The 22049-nt window shown below is 48.9% G+C and overlaps 1 protein-coding gene across 1 annotated transcript; it reads left to right on the top strand.

Annotated features, from left to right (window-relative positions):
• The first annotated feature begins 4752 nt into the window (after positions 1-4752).
• On the top strand, positions 4753-13718 carry LOC136508153 (uncharacterized). Its single transcript, XM_066502780.1, has 4 exons — positions 4753-4996; positions 9158-9229; positions 11652-11736; positions 13253-13718. Exons 2-4 carry the CDS (start codon positions 9227-9229, stop codon positions 13519-13521), a joined length of 357 nt encoding a protein of 118 aa, XP_066358877.1. The 5' UTR covers positions 4753-4996; positions 9158-9226; the 3' UTR covers positions 13522-13718.
• The last annotated feature ends 8331 nt before the right edge of the window (positions 13719-22049 follow it).

The raw sequence follows: 22049 nt of genomic DNA, 5'->3' as shown, positions 1-22049 counted from the left end.
GCAGATTCCTGTTTAAAGTTTGGAAGAACTGATAAGGGTCTTATTGGCTATGTGGATTCTGATTATGCTGCTGATCTGGACAGGCGAAGATCACTTACAGGTTATGTGTTTACTATTGGCAGTTGTGCTGTGAGTTGGAGGGCTACTTTACAGTCAGTTGTTGCTTTGTCTACTACTGAAGCAGAATATATGGCTATTTGTGAAGCGTGCAAAGAATTAATTTGGCTGAAAGGTTTGTACGCTGAGCTTTGTGGAGTTGAATCTTGCATAAGTTTGCACTGTGACAGTCAAAGTGCAATTTACCTCACTAAAAATCAGATGTTCCATGAGAGAACTAAGCACATAGATATCAAGTATCATTTTGTGCGTGATGTGATTGAAGAAGGTAAGCTGAAGGTATGCAAGATTAGTACTCATGATAATCCTGCTGATATGATGACAAAGCCTGTTCCTGTTGCTAAGTTTGAGCTGTGCTCAAGCTTAGTTGGTTTAATTGGATAGTCCAAGAGACTATTGTTGGCACCAGTGGTTTTTCTATCTTTGTTATGTTCAGGATGAAGGGTTGATTTATGATACAAGATGAATTTGTCTCAAGGTGGAGTTTGTTGGAGTTGTTCCAAATTCACTCCAGGATATAGGCCGGGCTTCTGACGGAGCGAAGCGGAGGCCCGTCGCCGGAGGCTTGGGCCGGAGCGTAGGGTTTCGTGGAGACTTGATTCTCTTGTAAGCCGCCATAGGCGTGTAACCCAAAACTCTTGAGATAGTGAGCTGGTGCCCGTGGGTTTTCCCCTTCACATCGGAGGGGTTTTCCACGTTAAATCGTGTGTCTCCTCTGTGGCTTGATTCTTTACTTCATATTCCTATACGTCGTTCATAACAGTGGACATCCAGATTTACCAGTGCATCCGTCTCCATTGTCATCTGGGTGGCATCCTGATAATGGTCAATTGGTTGAACATTTTACTAGTTGGCTTCCTCCTTATTTGTTTCATAACTCTTCCCATCATCATAGGCATCAAGGACAATTTCCCGATACCCTCTAATCCTATATATAGAATGTTTCATCTGGGTGGGACGCTAACACACTCTAGTAGTGATGATCATGTCCACTCCTTTAACGCGAAGATTGACTATGGCATTCCTGCTTGAAATGCACACTCATTGGCCTATTCAGTTTATATGCATTTTGATAACAGATACACTCACCAGCCTGAGAGAAGGAGATTCAGTATATATACAGAGAAAAAAAGCCTTTCATACTGTTTCATTTATTTATGTTACCATTCATTATTAGCCATAGGCTGTCTTTAGTGCAGAGAGTGATAGTATGGTAGGTATACGGAAAGGCAGATTGATACTAATAAGCTTTTATTCGTAGAACGGCCCAGTCTCCCAACATGAGTATTAGGAAGCTATAATAAACTGAGACACCCAGTGCTATCTCTAGAATGAGTGTTATAAGTAAAAAAATATATATGAAAAGGGCCCATGAGACGCAGTACTGGGTGAGGGGGCCTGCACTGGTCACGGGCGCAGCTGGCAGCATCAAAGCCATGAGGGCAGCCACACCAGTGACCCGCGCTCTCCGTGGTATCCATTGGCACCTTCCTCAATCAAGTGGGTGAGAGGGCCTGCACTGCTACCCTGCATCAAGCGGGCAGGGGTTTACAGTGTCCTATCGATATGTTCTACTCATTGAGGTTGATGCTAATTAATTGAGTTTTAGTATGTTCATGTCATTACTCATTAGGCTAGTGATCCTAATTAAGGGCCTATTCACAAGTTCTACTACCTTCCTCCGAGTCAGATCGGCCTTACGATCGCGCTTTCATTTCTGGTCCAAGCTGTCTTAATAGCGTAACTGTTGTGAAGAAACTGTAGAGTACATTTTCGATTGCCAGAATGTGGTTTAATAAATACCCTGTCATGTTTTTATGTTACCATTCATTACCCTACGCGGCGGTGTTTGCTGTACAGAGTGACAGTAGGTTTATCGAATTGTAGATGGGCACTAAGATTTATTTACTTGCACCCCAGTCAGTCTCCCATGCATATATGGAATATGTAGGAAGGTAATAACTGATCTCAACTCAACTAACATGACACATGCTGTCATTTGCTAAGTTAATAAGCAATTGCCAACAAAGTGCTGTTCTGATGTTCTTTTTCATACATGTTTGTCTGGTATGATGTACACAGTAGAGTATGCTAATAATGAATAACAGAACAAAGGGAAATGGAGACATCATGCAACAAGAGAAGACCGGCACCATCTTATATATCTTGAAAAGCAGTGTAGCAAGTGCAATAACGACCACAACCAAATTGACTTCCGGGAGTCCACAGTAGAAAAGGTTGATTTTTTTTTTCCGAATAGAAGAGGTGGAACTGTGGTGCATAAAAAAGGTGAGCAAATGAACCGCAAAGTCAAGGGTTCAACCGGCTGCATAGATGCGACATCTGACCTCGAGCACATCCTTGGGAAGTAGGTCGAGAATCGATTAAAAGATGCAGCCGCAGCACATAGAAATGATCGAGTGAGGCTAATTCCTGACACCTTTAAGTCCTACACAAACATATATGAACTAGCATTGATACAAACACAAATGCAGCAGTTGGCACCTATTGTTGAAAATGAGTGAAGCATTATATAGCCTTGTATATACGTATAGGAGTAGTAGCACTTGGGTTTGGCGTTCATGTCTGAATGAACATGACCTCATATATATAAAGATGGTCCATGCGTCTTGGAGATTCAGTTAGACTATTAGGTAACATCAAGCAGATCATGCGTCCTGGTCGTTGAAGAATAATAATTGCATGCTGTGTGAGACTATAGGGCATGATTGGTTGGGGGACCAAGACGAATATATATAATGTTGAAAGAAGAGGGGGAAGAGCCGAGTAGCAGCATGTCAAGGAGTCCGAGGAAGAGAGAGCTCGCTCAGATATCATTGTTCATAGTTGTTTTTTAGTTTGCCATCATTTACTGCTTGCTGTGACAAATAGGAATAGTTCGCTAAGATGAATATGCAAACCTTGGTTAAAACGAATTAACGAACCATCAGCAAGCTGCAAAGGTCAAGATCCTTTGTACTACTTTACTGATAGATGCACAAGGTAGAATCAATTATCTGTACAACGATAGTTTGAGCTCAATCTTGCAATGACCATTCGGGTCCTAATTCAGTGTTCACGTTTTCATCTTTGGCGTGGTACCTACTCTTTGATTTCAGCTTTTAGTAGGAACAAACAAGACCTCTCGATCAAGAGGGCAGGGTTTTATCTCCTCATCTGCTCCCCTGCATCAAGTGGGCAGGGGTTTGCAGCAGTGCTAATTGAGTTTTAGTGTGTTCATGTCATTAGGCTAGTAATCCTAATTCAGGACCAATTCACATTTATGTTCTAATACCTTCCTCCAAGTCTGACCTTCTCCTATGATCCCTGCTACAAATTAAACATCTGGTCCAAGACATCTTAAGAGCTGTTGCGAAGAAACTGTATGTAGCTGAGTACATTTTTATTTGCCAAAATGTGGTTAATATAATAAATAATGACCATATGCTGAAAGCGATCAAGTTATGGTGGGCAGGTCTTGTGTCTAGTCCAGTTACGTGATGTTGATTATGAACAAATAAATGCTGTAACGTTTGTCTTGGAGTTCAACTAAGTAGTGTATAGAAGATGCATGATTGTGGTTTACTACAGATCGAGCACAGCATGTGTATTATTTGATCGTCCCTTTTTGATGAAATTTGGGATCTGCCTATGCATATTGCCTTCTCATATCTGACGGCCGGCAGGTCCCTCCAGCCATAAAAATTAAACACTTGCAATAGGCAGGGGGTTACTGCAACCGTTTTCATGGAAAATAGGACACCATGGAAAAAAAGGAGAAGGTTGGCACACCATCTTTAATTACTCGAGAAAGAGGTTGACTCAAGCTAATTCACATTAGAAGAGGTTGACCCTCGATACATCCAAAAGGTGCTTACGAAAACAAAATTGCCGGCAGTTTAGTGGGCTACACAGTTTTGATATCAAGACTTGAGCATATCTTTGGGAAGTTGATTGAAACCTGAGAAGATATCGTTGTGATAGCATGAAAAAACGAGTGAGGCTAATTCCCAATGCCTTCCAATCCTACAGAAACATCTCATAGATACAAATCCAACGCAGCAGTAGACACCCTATTGTTGAAACAAGGGCGCAGCATCAAACATCCTTATATGGGTTAGCTTGTGCGTGTGTGTAGTCCTTGGGTTTTAAGACATCTGAACGAGCCAGTGATGGCAATGAATATGTATCCTCCGCTGGATAGTACCACTCATACCGGCACCCATGAGACACAATTCTGCCTGCGTACAGTACCCACACTTGCATGCAGTAAAGAATTTACTCATACTTGTACCCGCATGGGTAAACCTACTTGGCCTTTATCCACCATGCTATAGCTGCATAGGAGGCTAAGGCTTGGAATGCACACCAAACACCACATCGAGCTATATATGCAGAGGCGAAGACATCTCACAGCGTCACACCTACGGCGACCAAGACCTGAAGTATCGACTCAAGGAGATGGCGCATTCTGGGAATACGTGTTGATGTAATGGGAAGCGTACTGTTTACATTGCTGTGTTATCTAGACTATGACATGTGGGCCCGAGGCCGAGATGTAATAAGCCTGCCGACTCTGGACAGAGAGACCATTCCAAATCTGAAACACGAAATTGAGAACTGAGGAAACTTTCCTCGGCTCGTTGCCGTCACCGTCGCTAGCTCGATCTCCTCACGTCCCGGCGATCGCTGGCGGCCATGGAGTGTGACAGTTGGTATCGGAGACAGTCCTTCCTCGGCGTGGGCGGCGGCCTTCATCAGCCTTCCTTCCGACGCTAGTTATCCAGTGTGGCGGCTCACGGGTGCAGCGGCGGCGGCATCTCCAGCGACCTGCAGCGACTACACCACCCATCCACGCCAGATCCACTACATCCCGTTGGTACGAATCTGATTCCGACTCCATTTACTTAGATCGCGATTCGTAATTCCGGGTGGCTGGTCGATCCCCGACGGTGGGGTCCCGTAGGTCCACTCTTTGGTGGAATCGGGTCAGTAGCGGTGTCGATTTCGTCCAACTCCACAACCCTTCCTTCCACCACCCCAATCCATCTCCATCGCTGCACGGATTTGTTCGTTTGTTCTACGGCACAACACTCGACTGGGGGACTACATCGACAAATTTTGGTTTGGCGGCGTGAACCTGTGTGAACACACCACTTTTGTGTTCCCAAGTGAATCACTACACACACAATTGGGGATTGCTAGGGTTTCAGGGCTGTATTCGTGTGTAAAATTCCAAGGCGTCCTTAACCAATTGTGGAGTGGGAGGCGACGGCGGGGAAGTGTCCACTCTTTCGGGTTGCAGGACAAGTTCTTGCGTAAAATCCCTCTTTGAGTGCCTCACTTCCAGGAGTAGGCGGCGACCGAGTTAAGCAGGCTGACGGGGAGGTGTATACCAAACCGCTTGCTTAACCCTTTCAGCATCATTTTGTTTTCAGATTGACATCACGGCTCCACCAAAGCCATCATCTCATACTAAGTTCATACTCGACGCCATGTTGTCTGAAACTGATGAGGAGAAAGGCCGCTGGGAGCAAGTTATGGAGAATTTTGACATGATTTTTGCTCAGATGAATGACATCAGTGTACAACAGCAAGAGCTCAAGAAAGATATCTCTTAAACCAAACGAGGTATCACTGAAACCAAGGAGGAACAGAAGCTGATCTCTAAGCAAGTCCAGGCTAATGGCCAAGCAGTGGCAACATTGACGCTCAGGCAGATGGAAACTGAAGCAGCTTTGGATCATTCTGAAGATGCTTCTCTTGTTTCAGTTGAGGAACCTCAATTTGATAATATCTTTGCAGAAAAGCCATATGAGGTGAAACCAGAAGACTCAAGGAGACCACACAAGCAGCACCACAGAGACTCTTTACCCAATCACTCACTTATCAAGATGCAGTTTCCCACTTTTTATGGTCAAAATCCCAAGATTTGGATAGACAACTGCACAAACTACTTCACCATTTACAAGATTGAGGAAGATCTGAAGGTGATTGCTGCAACCATGCATCTCCAGGAGAATGCAGCCAGGTGGTGGCAGACATATAAGCAGGGGAACAAAATACCATCTTGGAATGCTTTTTGCTCAATAGTATTGTCCAAGTTTGGTGCGGATGATTTTAGAACAGCAATCAATGATATGTTGGCTCTTAAACAAACTGGCACAGTGGAAGAATACACACTTGCTTTTTAGGCTCTACAGTATAACATTACAATGCACAACTGTCATTATGATGAAGTCTTCTTTGCCTCCACTTATGTGGCTGGACTCAAGGATGATATTAGAATCACTGTGGAGCCTCATGTCCCACTCACTGTTGATCGGGCTGCATTGATTGCCAAGATCCAGTAGAGAAATTTGGAAAGATCCAAGGCCAAGTACAACAGAACAAATGCTGCAAACAAGCCTCAGTTCTAGAAGACTGACACAGTGAACACACCAAACAACCCCAATCTGCAAAGAATCAGACAATTGACGGATTACAGAAGAGCAAACAATTTGTGTTTTGCTTGTGGAGATAAGTTTGAGCCTGGACATCAGGATATCTGCCCCAAACGCCAGAAACCACAAGTCAATGCTCTGGTGGTGAATGATCTGGATAAAATAGAGATAACTGAAGAAATGCTGAATCATCTAGCTGTAGAAGATGCCTTAGCTGAAGATTTCTGCCAGTTATCACTTAATGCATTGTCAAGTGCTGAAACAGAAAATTCAACGAAGTTGAAAACTGTGGTGAAAGATAAAGTCATGTTGGTGATGTTGGATTCTGGGAGCTCCCACAGCTTCATTAGTTCTGATTTTGTGAAATTGGCCAATTTGCCTACTGTTCCTATTCCTCCGAGAAAAGTGAAACTAGCAAATGGGGAATGACTCACAACAACAGCCAGAGTTTCCAACTTGTAGTGGTATATTCACGGACATACTCTCACTAGTGATATGGTGGTCTTGGATATGGCACCATATGATGCTATAATTGGCTATGATTGGCTCAAGCAAAACAGTCCAATGAAATTTGACTGGAATCAGAAGACCATAGAGTTTAGTGTCAATGGGAAAACAGTAAAGCTCCATGGATTACTTTCACCCCCTCTCCAAGCACTACCGGATTCAGCTTCTTTACTGAGTGCCTCAGGCACTCGGCAAAGGCTGATATACACTCGGCAAATCCTTTGCCGAGTGTTACACTCGGCAAAGGGCGCTCGGTAAACAGTTTATCGACAAAGACCTCTTTGCCGAGTGCACTTTATCGGGCACTCGGCAAAGCCTTTGCCGAGTGCTAATCTGACACTCGGCAAAGAAAAGTCACCGTGACGGCGAGCGCCTCCATGACGGTGGCTTTGCCGAGTGTCAAGGTCAAGCACTCAGCAAAGGTCGCCGCTTTGCCGAGCGCCGTTGACTCAGACACTCGGCAAAGGTGGCCGCTGTGCCAAGTGCCACCGGCAAGACACTCGGCAAACAGGTGACCTTTGCCGAGTGCCTTGCACGTGGCACTCGGCAAATCTGTGATTTTTGCCGAGTGCAATGGTCTTTGCACTCGGCAAAGCATGTTCCCAGGTAGTCACTTTGCCGTGAAAACAACCTTTTTTATTTGTTTTTTACATCACATCCAAACAAACAGAATATATATATAACAAACATCACCAATATCACATATATATCATCAACAACACATATATATCACCAACACCACATATATATCACAAACGTCACATATATATCACAAACGTCACATGTCTCATAATATAACACAAATAAGTTCACAAGTAATCCAAGTGCTCCATCATCTACAACCACAATTGCAAATAGAAGTACCATTAACAACCACAAGTATCATCATCAAGATGGCCAATGAGACTGATTTGGTGAAGGATTCGCTGAAGCATGAGGATCGTTCGATGCCGTCGATTGATTCTGCACAAAGGAGAAGAGATTGCATGTGTGAGACAAGATAAATATATACCATACATGAATAAAACTTTCATACTCTACTAGGTTTGACCGTAAGCATGAACATACAAACTAAAACATTTATACTCACAGGAGTAGAATAGTGAGGAGGTGGAGGTGGAGCGAATAGCGAAGGTGGCGGAACTACACCCGTAGCGGCGCCAAGACTTTGCATGTACTGAAGAATGTCCGCCATCCTCCGCTGCTCGGCCTCCACCCTCTCCATCTTTGCCTGCATCTGCTCCCGTATCCTCCTCTCTTGTTCCAGCTGGGCCTACAATATATTCACCCCAATGTTACAATAATGCAAAGGAAAGGTATGAAAAAACCAATGAACGACGAATAAACCAGGAATAACCTCGAGTGCCTCCACCCGGTGGTGTGAAGTGTCATGCCGAGGTCGTATGGTCGGGCTCGTGCTCGTGCTTCTTGCTCGAATCTGGGAGAGACTGGGAGTAGCGGCCGAGTCGATTACGTCGTCGCCAATCCAGTACCGCCCATGCTTCTTGCCTCCTCCCACCCTCATGACGACTTCTCCATCAAGGTCCTCAGTGCTCGGATCGTACTCTGGCCCATGGACCTCCCTTGCCATCAATGTATACTCACTGAGGCGGTTGTGGACGGTCGCATTGTTGTACGCCTCAGGCCCGTCCTCCGGGTTGTAGTCGACATCGAACGTCGCCTTGCCCTTGTGGGCCATAGCAAATGCCTTGAAGATGGAGCAAGGCTAGCCACCATGTGACGCCGACTGCGAGAAAAACAACAAGATGATTAGAAATCATGCATAATTGAGCGTTAGAATAAATAAATGAATTCGCGTACCCATGTTTCTGTGTATCCGCTGAGGCTGCGGCTGCCTTGATGGTATGCTACACCTGGCATCATCAAATGCCGCTCCCGGCACAAGTTGTGTGTCTCCTCCCACTCGCGTGAGCATCACTTGTCCACCATCTGTACCCAGCACTGGGGATGCGCGGCGCACCAATAAGGAATTATCTATAGGCCATTAAGTACATGACATATCAGAAGATGAAATTAAGCCCACTTAATCTCAAAAGGAATCAGTATTAATGTTCTGTATTTACCTGCAGGTATTGGTCCCGGGTCAGCGTCATGGTTCTTGCGTCCCTTTTGGTGACCTTCATTCCAAGCACGGTCCCATGGTAAGTTACGACGGCCTCGATGCGTGCCTCGTAATGCATGTCCACGACCAGTTTTTTGCAGCATTTGGTAGCCACCGCATCCGCCCTAGCCTCATGTCCGTCCTGGCATCTAAAGAAATCCTGCATACAAACACGATGTATCCATTCATTATTTCAAGAATGTCCAATGACTGCGATCTATTGAGCAATGTAGTGCGAGGAAGACTTACCCACAGCTCTTGCTTCACCCGCTCCGCCTTGTTGTTGAATACCATGCGGTCCCGATCTGTAGCATCGGGGGCGGCGGCGTAGTGGTCAAACGAGTAGGCCAACCCCGTCACTTCGGCGTACTCAACCAGACCAGGGAAGTGCTCCTTGCACAGAAGACCGAGGATGCCATTGACTTGGCGTGTGTGAGCACCTCCACTCGCCACAATGGTCTAGTTCCTGTCCAAGTGATTAAGAAAAATTATTAGTTTATATTTTGATTTTCAACATATCATATAAAGTAGTGATATTAAGAAAATTCTTCGGTTTGCAAGCATCGTACGTGACAACTTGCGCGAAACCTTCTCATTTTTTATCACAGCCTCCACATATGATATCATGACATCTCGACAAGTTTCAAGATTTTTGATCTTCGTTTGCTTTTTATAGAATTTAAAAACAACTCGACCGCAAGTTTGTGGTCATGTTTCGTGAACAAGATGTTCGAAATTGGCGGTATGTTCCTGGATACGGCCTCACATTATACTAAATAACATGAATATCATTTTTCCATTCATTTTTTTCATTATTCGAATGACTAGCAGTTATAATTTGAATTATCCAAGAAAAATCAATTAAATGAAATAAATGAAAGAAATATAGAAAAAGTCCAAAAAATGTGCCACATTGGAACATGGAGTACTAGGTACTGTATGAGGACTGCAGAAAAAATTTGGAGGTCAAAAGTGAAATTTTTTTTGGTTTGCCGAGTGTCAAAAAAATGACACTCGGCAAATCAGAGCTTTGCCGAGTGTCAGGAGAAGACACTCGGCAAAGGGTTAACGGTGATTGCCAGCCGTTAATGGCGGCGGCCCTTTGCCGAGTGTTCTGGTTTGCCGAGTGTCGGGCACTCGGCAAACCTGGTCTTTGCCGAGCGTTATTGTTTGCCGAGTGCTCGGCACTCGGTAAACTATCTCTTTGCCGAGTGCCAGTTGTTTGCCGAGTGCTTTATCTCTGGCACTCGGCAAATAGCCTCTTTGCCGAGCGCCCGATAAAAAGCACTCGGCAAAGTATGGGACACTCGGCAAAGAAGCCGTCTCCGGTAGTGAAGCAACACCAATTTCAGCAAAGCAAGTATACAATGAAGCCAAAGGCAATGACACTTGGGCTTATGTTATCCTAGCACCAGTTCAACCTCCTTTAACACCTCCTGCTACATAGGTAGCTGCACCTCCACCATGTATTCAACAGATATTGGATAGATACAAAGATGTATTCCAGACCCCAAAACTTTACCTTCCCAAAGGAGTTATGATCATTCAATCCCACTCTTACCTGGCTCAGTACCAGTAAATGCTAGGCCATACCATTACTCACCATAGCATAAAACTGAGATTGAGGTACACGTACAGCAGCTACTGCAAAATGGATTCATCACTCATAGTCATAGTCCCTTTGCATCACGTGTTCTGCTGGTCAACAAAAAGATGGTACATGGAGGTTTTGTGTGGATTACAGGAAGCTGAATGATCTAACCATCAAAAATAGGTTTCCAATGCCCATCATAGAGGAGATATTAAATGAATTGGCAGGAGCTCAATACTTCACCAAGCTCGATATGAAGTCAGGCTATCACCAAGTGAGAATGCTCCCTGAGGATGAATACAAAACAGCTTTCAAAACACACCATGGCCACTATCAGTTTAAGGTCATGCCCTTTGGCCTTACCAATGCCCCAGCTACATTTCAGTGTGTCATGAACCAAGTCTTGCAACCATATCTGAGGAAATTTGTCATGGTCTTCTTGGATGACATCCTCATTTATAGTCATTCTCTAGAGGAACATGCAAACCACATAGAACTGGTACTCAATACTTTGAGGGAACATCGGTTATATCTCAAGCAAACAAAATGCTCATTTGCACAGCATAAGTTGGAGTATCTAGGACATATTATCTCGGCTGATGGAGTTGCCGCTGACCCACTGAAAACCTTTGCCATGATTCACTGGCCAGTACCTGCAACTCCAACTGAACTCAGAGCTTTCCTGGGACTAACAGGGTATTACAGAAAATTTGTAATGGGATATGGAGTGATTGCTCAACCTCTCACCAACCTGCTCAAGCACAAAAATTTCAAATGGACAGATAAAGCTCAGCATGCTTTTGATGAAATGAAGATATCTATGACTAGAACACCTGTTCTGGCTCTACCTAACTTCCAAGAACCATTTCAGGTGGAGACTGATGCTTGTGCTGAAGGGATAGGAGCAGTCCTCATGCAAAAGGGGCAACCAATTGCTTTCTTAAGCAAGGCCTTAGGTGAGAAGCATAAACATTTATCCATTTATGAGAAAGATTTTCTGGCATTGATTATGGCAGTAGAGCGATAGAGACCATATTTACAAAGGCAAGAGTTCACCATTCTCACTGACCACAGATCTCTAGCCTATCTGTCAGAACAAAACCTGCACTCAGACATGCAGAGAAAAGCCATGACTAGGCTAATGGGCCTCCAATTCAAGATAGTGTACAGAAAAGGTAGAGACAATGTTGTTGCAGATGCATTATCCAGGGTTGCTCACCTCAGTGCTTTGCAGGCTGTCTCCATGGTCAAACCAGATTGGGTTCAAGAGGTGCTTAATTCCTACACTACTGATCCAAGGGCACAGCAACTGTTGAGTGAACTAGCCTTGAGCAGCCCCAACTCAGCAGGCTACAGTCTGGATAATGGGCTTATTAGATACAAGTCTCACATTTGGATTGGGCAAAACTCTGCCTTACAGACCAGGTCGATCAGTGTCTTCCACTCAAGTGCCATTGGTGGCCACTCAGGGACTAAAGTCACTTATCAGAGGTTGAAAAACCACTTTGCCTGGAAAGGGATGAAACAGGCAGTGGAAGAATATATTAAACAATGCCCTATTTGCCAGCAAGCAAAACATACCAATACTGCTCCAGCTGGTCTATTACAACCACTACCAATCCCAGAAGGGGTGTGGAGAGATCTATCCATGGATTTTATAGAGGGCATTCCCAAATCTCAAGGATACAGTGTGATCCTGGTAGTAGTTGACAGACTAACCAAGTATGCTCATTTCATTGCTGTCAAACACCCTTACACAACATCCACCATTGCCCAACTATTCATCGATAATATTGTGAAATTCCATGGGTTGCCTCAATCCATTGTCACCGATAGAGATACTGTTTTTGTGAGTTCATTCTGGAGAGAGTTATTCAAACTATACAGAGTCAACCTCAAACTTAGCACTGCCTATCATCCTCAGACCGACGGCCAAACGGAAAGAGTTAACCAGTGCCTTGAAATGTTTCTTCGCTGTGCTGTCCAGGATTCTCCTACAACATGGAAATCTTGGCTATCTTTAGCTGAATTGTGGTACAATTCCTCTTTTCATACCTCCATTGGCTGTTCCCCTTTCAAAGCACTATATGGGTCTGAAGCAAACGTTGGAGCATCACCACAAGTGTTGGAATCTACTACTCCATCAGTTTCCGAACTTACAAAAAACAGAGAACTCCACTTGCAAGCCTTGAAGGAGCACCTAGCAGCTGCTCAGAATAGAATGAAACTGATGGCCGACAAAAAGCGCTCTGATTTGCAGTTCCAAGTGGGCGACCAGGTGTTGCTCAAGCTGCAGCCCTACACACAATCATCAGTGGCCAATAGGCCTTATCCCAAACTGTCATACAAGTACCATGGCCCTTATGCAGTGACTGAACGAATTGGCAAAGTGGCATACCGTCTGGAGCTTCCCCAGGACAGTAAGATTCACCCAGTTTTTTCACGTTTCCCAACTTAAACCATTCATTGCAGATTACTCTCCAGTGTTCTCTCAGTTGCCGGTCACTACGGACATCGAAGCTGCTGAAGCTGTTCCGGAGGCGGTGCTCAATCGGCGACTGGAACGCAAAGGAAATACAGCAACACCCCAGGTGCAGATCAAGTGGAGTCGCTTGTCGGAGATGGCGACAACATGGGAAGACTACAACGTCTTACGACAGCGCTTCCCCGACGCTCCTGCTTGGGGACAAGCATCATCTTCGGCAGGGGGAGCTGTCACACCTACGGCGACCAAGACCTGAAGTATCGACTGAAGGAGATGGCGCATTCTGGGAATACGTATTGATGTAATGGGAAGCGCAGTATTTACATTGCTGTGTTATCTAGACTATGACATGTGGGCCTGAGGCCGAGATGTAATAAGCCTGCCGACTCTGGACAGAGAGACTATTCCAAATCTGAAACACGAAATCGAGAACTATGGAAACTTTCCTCGGCTCGTTGCCGTCACCGTCGCTAGCTCGATCTCCTCACGTCCCAGCGATCGCCGGCGGCCACGGAGTGTAACACATAGGCTGCAACTGCCCTACGCAACTGGATCCCAGTTGAACTCACCTGGATCTCAGCCACCGTACCATGGCCTCCCTCCTCAAGAACAGCGTGGGGTCGAGGGAGAAGATGACAGCGGATTGATGGAGTGGTGGAGGAGGACCGCGGGGAGGATCTCGGCGGCGCACGGAGGAGGAGCCATGGGCACAGGGAGGAGCGGTCGGCCGGAGAGGTTGAGCGGAGAAGGACCATGGGGAGGAGCGGGTGGGCAGAGGAGGCCGAGAAGCGGAGCAGTGACGAAGAAAAGCTGTGAGCGACTATGATGCGAGGATACTCCAGGGGCGGTCCGTATCGCGTATCCGATACGTTTCGGACACGGATACGCCTCATATACGTCTCCGATACGTATCAAGGCCGTACTACGAAAACTGGATACGTACTGACCAGGATATGGGTATCAGGCACGTTAGGGCTGAACTATGGAAATCGGACAAGTTCAGCCAATTTTTTGCTGGTTTTAAAGTCTATCCATATATAATTTGTGTTCTATTTAAAATTATTTGGATCTTATTTGTTCTTATTGATAGTGTTATATTGTTCTTATAGTCGTGACTTCGGGTTCAGGTCGGTGTACTTCTTGGATGAACTCGGTAGTCAGGATCAACCTAAAAAACTGACTGCTAATTAGTAATGAAGCATGGTGCGGGCAAGACGATAATCGCGCGTGCTGCCGCTACATGGGAGAGAGCTTGTTTTGCGCGAGCTTCGAGCTTCAATGGTCGGTGCTTGTGTATGGAGCATGGACAGACGACTGCTTCAATGCTTCTAATTAAAGCAAACAAGTCAGGTTCAGTAATCAGTACTGACAAACAGATCTCCAAGCATTATATTACTTTTTGATTGACTTCATTTAGTGCGGGTGGCGCTCAGCGTGTGGGCACTGACTATGGGGGGTGTTTGGTCCTTTAGTCGCTCTTAAAATTCATGTCACATCGAATGTTTAGATATTAATAAGGAGCATTAAATATAGATTAATTACAAAACCGATTACATAGATGGAGACTAATTTGCGAGACGATTTTTTTAAGCCTAATTAATCTGGCATTAGCACATGCACTGTAGCACCACGTTGTCAAATCATGGACTAATTAGGCTTAAAAGATTCGTCTCGTAAATTAGTCGCAAGTTGTGCAATTAGTCTATATTTAATACTCCATTCATGTGTCCAAACATTTAGCCTATATCTTGATGGAGTTCACGGTCAAGGAGGTTGAGCTGTGTGCTGCACTGCACACAAAGGATAAGGTGCAGCATTCGACATGCTGTAGAGGTATGGTGTCCTTCACAAGTAAGTAGCTAGCAAGGTCAACTCCGGACACCTTCCAGCCCTATATATAGACAATGTCTTGTTGATCGGAATGTGATTATACCATATCATGATTATCATCTATGGAGTATATAATATAAATCCACCAAATGATTTGGCACATATTATTGTAGAAAATATATATGGACTGGATTGTGTGTACTGTGTAGTGGGTGTTGCAATCCATCTGATTAGCCTGAGCCATATATATGGACCAGAACATCTTCAGTTAGCAAAGAGGCAAACATGCACCCTGACTAGTATGTTGGTTGCTTACAAGACAACAAAGATCTCAGTGCAAGCAATGCCTAGCGAAGCACGAGGGATCCGAATGCATTTGATGAACATATACCATTGTATATGTACAGAGAAAAAAGTACCATTTCATATTTTTCATGTTACCACTCTTTACACATTTTCTACGTTTGGTGCAGTGAGTGATAGATGTATGGACCAGCAGATGGTCACTAAGCTTTTATGCACACACCGATCGACCAGGCTTCCAAGTGGCATATTAGGGAGCTACTACAAGATAGAACATGTTGAACAAGTCTACAACAAGTGGCAAAAATCACCATTATGATGTTTTGTCATACACGACAGAATAGAACATGTTGAACAAGATAGAATAAGGCCCCATTTGTTGGAGGCAAAGTATTTTTAGAGTGCAAGATAATTACAATGGTCGTTTTGAAAAATAATTTTGTTTTCGAAAGCTGTTGTGGTACGGCGCACCTTACTGCGGAGGAAGTATGGAGGGGAGAAAGCGCGCCGTGGCTTGGCAGGGCGGCGGCGCGACGGCGCCGTGCTGCCGTCGAGGGTTTGGGGCGAGGTCGACACAAAGATGACGGTGAACAGTGATGCCCGGGGGCCCAGGGGAGAATGAATCTCAATCCCAGGCTAACCAATCCTTAATCGCAAGTTAGGCCATATAGACCGAGTGTTTACAAGGCAATAACCAATCTCCTAAAATCACTCGCATGCTAACAAACTCTACATTATTTTAGCCTAGGCTTCCTTCTCAGCCGCTGGTCTTCCGTTGATATGTGCGGCCTATCATAACATCTCTCCCCCCCTCGGCGAACAGCTCGTCCTCGAGCTGAAAGGAGGGGTGCGCAGCGCGGAACTCGTCGACCGGCTCCCAGGTTGCATCGGACGGTGGCATGTCAGCCCACTGCACCAGCACATGCCACACACCGCGTCGCAGGCTGGCGCGCAGCACGCGGCCGGGACGAAGTAGAGGGCGACCATGTCGGAGAGGAGGCAGCGCAGGCACTGACGACGGCGGAGGCCCGCGCAGAGGCTTGAGCACCCCTACATGAAAAACATCGTGAATGCGAGCTCCATCTGGCAGGTGAAGACGATAGGCCACCGTGCCGACGCGTTCAACGATCTTGTACGGCCCGGCGTACTTCGGACCGAGCTTGCCGCGGCTGGTTGGCTCCAAGGACTGGGTAGGTCGGTGTAACAAGCGCAGCCACACCCAGTCCCCCACGGCGAACTCCAGGGGGCGATGCTTGGCGTCGTAGTGACGACGAGCATATTCTTGGGCCTGTAGAAGGCGCGAACGCACCTCGGCCAGGAACTCGTCGCGGTCTGCGAACAGCGTGTCGACGGCGTCTGTACGTGCGTGTCCCGGCGCGTGGGGCAGCAGCTCTGGCGGCTCGCGGCCATAGACCACGGTGAAGGGCGACGTCCGGAGGGCCGAGTGGTATGAAGTGTTGTAGCAGTACTCGGCCCACGGAAGCCATTCAAGCCAGTCACGGGGACGATCTCCGGTGAGGCAGCGAAGATACATGGCGATGGTCTTGTTCACTGCCTCAGACTGTCCATCCGTTTGCGGATGGAATGCCGTGCTCATGCTCAATTTCACGCCAGCTTGGCGGAACAGGTCCCGCCACACATGGCCCGTGAAGACGGGGTCCCGGTCACTCACAATTGACTCCGGGAACCCATGCAGGCGCACCACTTCTGCGAAGAAAGCTCGGGCCACGGACGACGCCGTGTACGGGTGGCCCAAGGGAATGAAGTGGGCGAACTTCGAGAACCTGTCAACCACTGTGAGGAGGACACTTTTGCCATGTACCTTAGGAAGGGCCTCCACGAAGTCCATGGAGATGTCCGCCCATATGCGCGACGGCACAGGGAGGGGCTGGAGAAGACCCGCCGGGTGCAGCGCCTCTATTTTGTTGCGTTGGCATGTCGCGCACGAGCGAACGAACTCGCGGACGACACGCCGATCGTGGTCGACGTAGAACTCTGAGCGGAGGCGCTGCAGCGTCTTCTGGATGACTTTGTGGCCCCCCGTGTGGGCCAGGTGCAGTACGTCGTCCAAGACCGTCGACGACGCGGGCACGAACACGCGGCCGTCGCGTAGCAGCAGGCCGTCGTGGACGCGCCAATCGGCGCCGTGGTCACCAGCCGCCACGGCGTCGCGGCGCGTGCGGAGCTCGGGCGAGGCGTCGATCTCGCGCCGTAGGTCATCGAAGAGCTGGAACGCCGGCAGGGAAGCCTCCCGCGCATGTTGATCCGCCAGCTTGAGGGGGGCCAGGAGCGGTGCGTCGCCGTCTCTGCGCGAGAGCGCGTCCGCGACGACGTTCAGGCGGCCCGAGCGATACTCCACCCGAAAATCGAATCCCATCAACTTGCTAACCCAATGGTGTTGCGGGATCGTTGACAACCTTTGATCCAGCATAAACTTCAATGCATAGTGATCTGTCCGCACCACAAAGGCGCGACCCCAAAGATAGGGGCGCCAATGGCGGACTGCTTGCGCAAGGTCGATGAGCTCGCGCTCATAAGCCGCGGCCTGCAGGTGACGCGCGGCGAAGGGCCTGCTGAAGAACGCGATGGGGCCGGCTCCCTGGTGCAAGACTGCTCCGAAGCCGGACCCCGACGCATCGCAATCGACGACGAACTCCGTGGAGAAATCGGGCAGGTGCAACACGGGCGCAGTGGATAGCGCAGCTTTGAGGTCTGCGAACGCCGTCGTAGCGGCGTCGGTCCAAGAGAAAGCCTCCTTGCGCAGTAGCTGTGTCAACGGCGCCGCGATGGAGCCATAGTTATTGATGAACCGCCGGTAGTACCCGGCGAGGCCGAGAAAGCCACGCAGGCCTCGGACTGACCGTGGTTGCGGCCAGGACTGCACAACCGCCACCTTGGTACTGTCCATAGCCACGCCGTCCGCCGTGATGACATGGCCGAGGTACTGGACCGATGGCGTGGCGAAGGAGCATTTTGAGCGCTTAATGTGGAGACGATGCTCGCGGAGGACGCTGAGGACCGCTCGAAGCAGCTGCAGGTGCTCGGTCCAGGAAGCGCTGTAGACGAGGATGTCGTCGAAGAACACCAGGACGCCCCTGCGGAGGAAAGGCTTGAGCACAAAATTCATTAGTGCTTGAAATGTCGATGGCGCGTTGGAGAGGCCGAATGGCATGACCAAGAACTCGAAATGGCCATGGTGAGTGCGGAACGCCGTCTTGGCCACGTCCTCGGGGTGCACACGAACTTGATGATACCCCGATCGGAGGTCAAGTTTGGTGAAGAGCTTCGCGCCATGGAGTTCGTCGAGGAGCTCCTCCACGACCGGGATGGGGAATTTGTCCTTCACTGTCGCTACATTGAGCGCCCGGTAATCAACACAAAAGCGCCATGTACTATCCTGCTTCTTGACGAGGAGTACCGGTGCGGAAAATGGCGATGTACTGGGCCTAATGATGCCCTGCTGCAGCATGTCCTCGCACTGTTTCTCCAATTCATCCTTTTGCAATTGGGGGTATCGGTATGGTCGGACGGCAACGGGCTCTGTGGCCGGCTTGAGGTGGATTCGGTGGTCACAGGGCCGCGCCGGAGGGAGGCCCGTGGGCACGGCGAACACGTCCGCATACGCGTCCAGCAGCCGCTCGAGCAGGGCCGGCTCGGTTCCTTTGGCAGAGTAGAGGCGGCCGGAATGAAGGCGTCCCGTCGGCAGAGGGGCGGTGCACGTCGAGCCGATGCCCTTCCACAGCACCCGGCGGTCGTGGCGTGTGAACTCCATGCGGAGTTCGTCAAAGTCCCAGAGGACGGGCCCCAGGGTACGCAGCCAGGCGATCCCCAAGACCATGTCGTAGCAGTCCAGAGGGATGGAAAAACAATCCACCACGAAGTGCTCGTTGCCAATCCGGAGGGCGACGTCGCGGGCGAGGCCCTGGCAAGCGACACGGTCGCCGTTCGCCACGACGACATGGGCGCCCCCGCTTCCTTGAAGTGAAGGCCGATGCGGCGCGCCGCCGCTGAGCTGATGAAGTTGTGGGTAGACCCACTGTCGAGCAACGTCGTGAACTCGTGCGCGCCAACTTGCACGCGCAATTGCATCGGGGTCGTACGTCGTGGGCGCCACGGCCGTGGCGTCGGTGGGTGCCTGGGTGTCGTCGGCGTCGTCCGGCTCGTCCACTGTGTAGTCAGCCGCCTCCAGGAAGAACAGCCGCGCGCACTTATGGCCGCGCACATAAGGTTCGTCGCAATTGTAACACAACCCCTGCTTGCGGCGAGCAGCCATCTCGTCAGGTGTGAGCTTTTTGAATAGACGCGGTGTCGTGGACGACGACGTCGGCGCCGCATGTGGCGCGGGCTGGCCGGCTCCAGGCGCTGGAAGCGCGCGGCGTGGTGGTCGGTGGGGTGGTGCGGGGAGCGCGAGTGTCGCCGGTGCGTTCCGACGCTCGTACGCCCTGGCCAGACGCAACGCCCGCTGGAGATCCTGGGGCTCGTGGAGCTCCACGTCGACGCGAAGGGCCTCAGGCAGTCCGCCCATGAAGAGCTGGGCCTGCTGAAGGGGCGCCAGGGGACCAGCGTGAGCGAGGCGCGCCTGGAACGCCTTCAGGTACTCTTCGACCGTCGAGGTGAACGGCAGATGCGCCAGGTCGGCCAAATGGTTGGTGCTGATTGGCGGCCCGAACCTGTTATGGCAGAGGATCTTGAACTCGTTCCAAGTGGGTTCGCCGGCGTCGCGCTCAAGCACGAGGTACCACTGTTGCGCCGTGCCGTTCATGTGGTAGGACGCGTACCAGACGCGGTCGATATCCGGAGTTCGCTGGGCACGGAAGAACTGCTCACATCTATTCAACCACCCCAGCGGCTCCACTTCGCCGTCATAAGTCGGAAACGAAAGTTTTTGGTAACGCGGCACGGTGTGGCCCTCCGGTGCCGGGGGGATGTGGGTTTGCGGTGGAGGGCTGTGCCTGGCAGAGGAGTCCACCGGGGCCTGCATGATGGATGACAATGGTGGCAGCGGGGAGGGTGAATGTGGGAAGTTGATCTGTGTGATCGGGATGGGTCCCGAGGGTATGGTGGGGGTGGTGGTGGAGGGCGGCACAGAGGGGGAGAACATGGGCACAGGTGGAGGCACAGATGGGAAAATTTGTGGCACCGCGGTTGGTGCCGACGTGACGACGCCGGACGCCGTGAGGAGTGGCACACCGCCGGAAGTAGGTGCCGGCAGTGGAGGCACGCCGCCGTATGCGGGAAGGCCGAACGGAAGCGACGCGGGTGGCGGCGAGGGTGTGTGGCCCTCGAGAGCAGCGAGTCGCGCGTTGATGGCGCCGAACTGGAGGTGCAGCTGCTGCTGGAGGCCGTAGAGGGCAGCAGCGATGACATCAGAGGAGGCGGGCGGGGGAGGTGGGAGGGAGACGTTTGGTGGTATGGCGGGCACAAGGGCAGCGGATGTGGCCGCCGGTGCGGGTGCGCCGGAGGTGGGCGGAACAGTGGTGGAGGAGGGCACGGACACCGACGGAGTCCCAGAACCAGAGGACATCTCTGATACCAGGTTGGTACGGCGCACCTTACTGCGGAGGAAGTATGGAGGGGAGAAAGCGCGCCGTGGCTTGGCAGGGCGGCGGCGCGACGGCGCCGTGCTGCCGTCGAGGGTTTGGGGCGAGGTCGACACAAAGATGACGGTGAACAGTGATGCCCGGGGGCCCAGGGGAGAATGAATCTCAATCCCAGGCTAACCAATCCTTAATCGCAAGTTAGGCCATATAGACCGAGTGTTTACAAGGCAATAACCAATCTCCTAAAATCACTCGCATGCTAACAAACTCTACATTATTTTAGCCTAGGCTTCCTTCTCAGCCGCTGGTCTTCCGTTGATATGTGCGGCCTATCATAACATGTTGGTTCTTTGGATACAAGCTTATAGTTTCTAAAACCATGGTTCTGCCAAAACCGTAGTCTTTGGAGTTCTAGAAACTTAACTCTTGACGTAGCTTTTTTTGAAACCAGGGTTTTTGTATGTATCTGGATTATAAAACCACAATTTTATGACACCACAGTTTTCTAAAACTACGTCATCCAAACAGGTCCTAAAGAGAGACGAAACATCATCAACCAAAAGAAAGGTCGGCTTCATCTTACATTAATAATCAATAGTGCATCACCATGATAAAATCAGTTTGAACGAGTATGATCGCTAGTCGAAGACAATTGTTGGACTAAGATTGATTTTGCTACTATCATCAGCGCATTCGCATCAGAAATATTGGAAGAAAATTTTATGGTAATATTTATATTTTGTTTGATACAAATATTGCCTTTTGAAGAACTTTAATATTTATATTAAAGGATCGACCCACTTTATAGTTTTGCTCTAGGCCACAAAATTCTCCGGCGCTGGATCAAACTGCGAAATCAGGTATTCAACGGGCTACATAGATGTCCTATCGCACCTTAGCACATTGTCGACGAGTTGGTCAACAGGTGGAGGCAGTCTGCTGTCGAAGCTTTCTATAATGAGTGGGGCTAATTCCCGATGCCTTCAAGTCCTACACGAATGTCTCATGTACAAATGCAATACACTTGGCACCTATCACCGTTGATAATGGGTGCTCCATTCCACATTGCACGCACAATGTGTTCTATCAACTGGCTTGTGTGTGAGTGTAT

The sequence above is a fragment of the Miscanthus floridulus genome, chromosome 15 (assembly GCF_019320115.1).
Source record: "Miscanthus floridulus cultivar M001 chromosome 15, ASM1932011v1, whole genome shotgun sequence".
Classification (NCBI taxonomy): Eukaryota; Viridiplantae; Streptophyta; class Magnoliopsida; order Poales; family Poaceae; genus Miscanthus; species Miscanthus floridulus.
This window is presented reverse-complemented; position numbering and strand designations above follow the sequence as displayed.

Bases quoted from the DNA above. Each gene is read 5' to 3' on its own strand.
- LOC136508153 (XM_066502780.1), top strand. The intron at 11,737-13,252 runs GTGAGAAGCATA...CATTCATTGCAG, and splicing joins TTTCTTAAGCAAGGCCTTAG to ATTACTCTCCAGTGTTCTCT.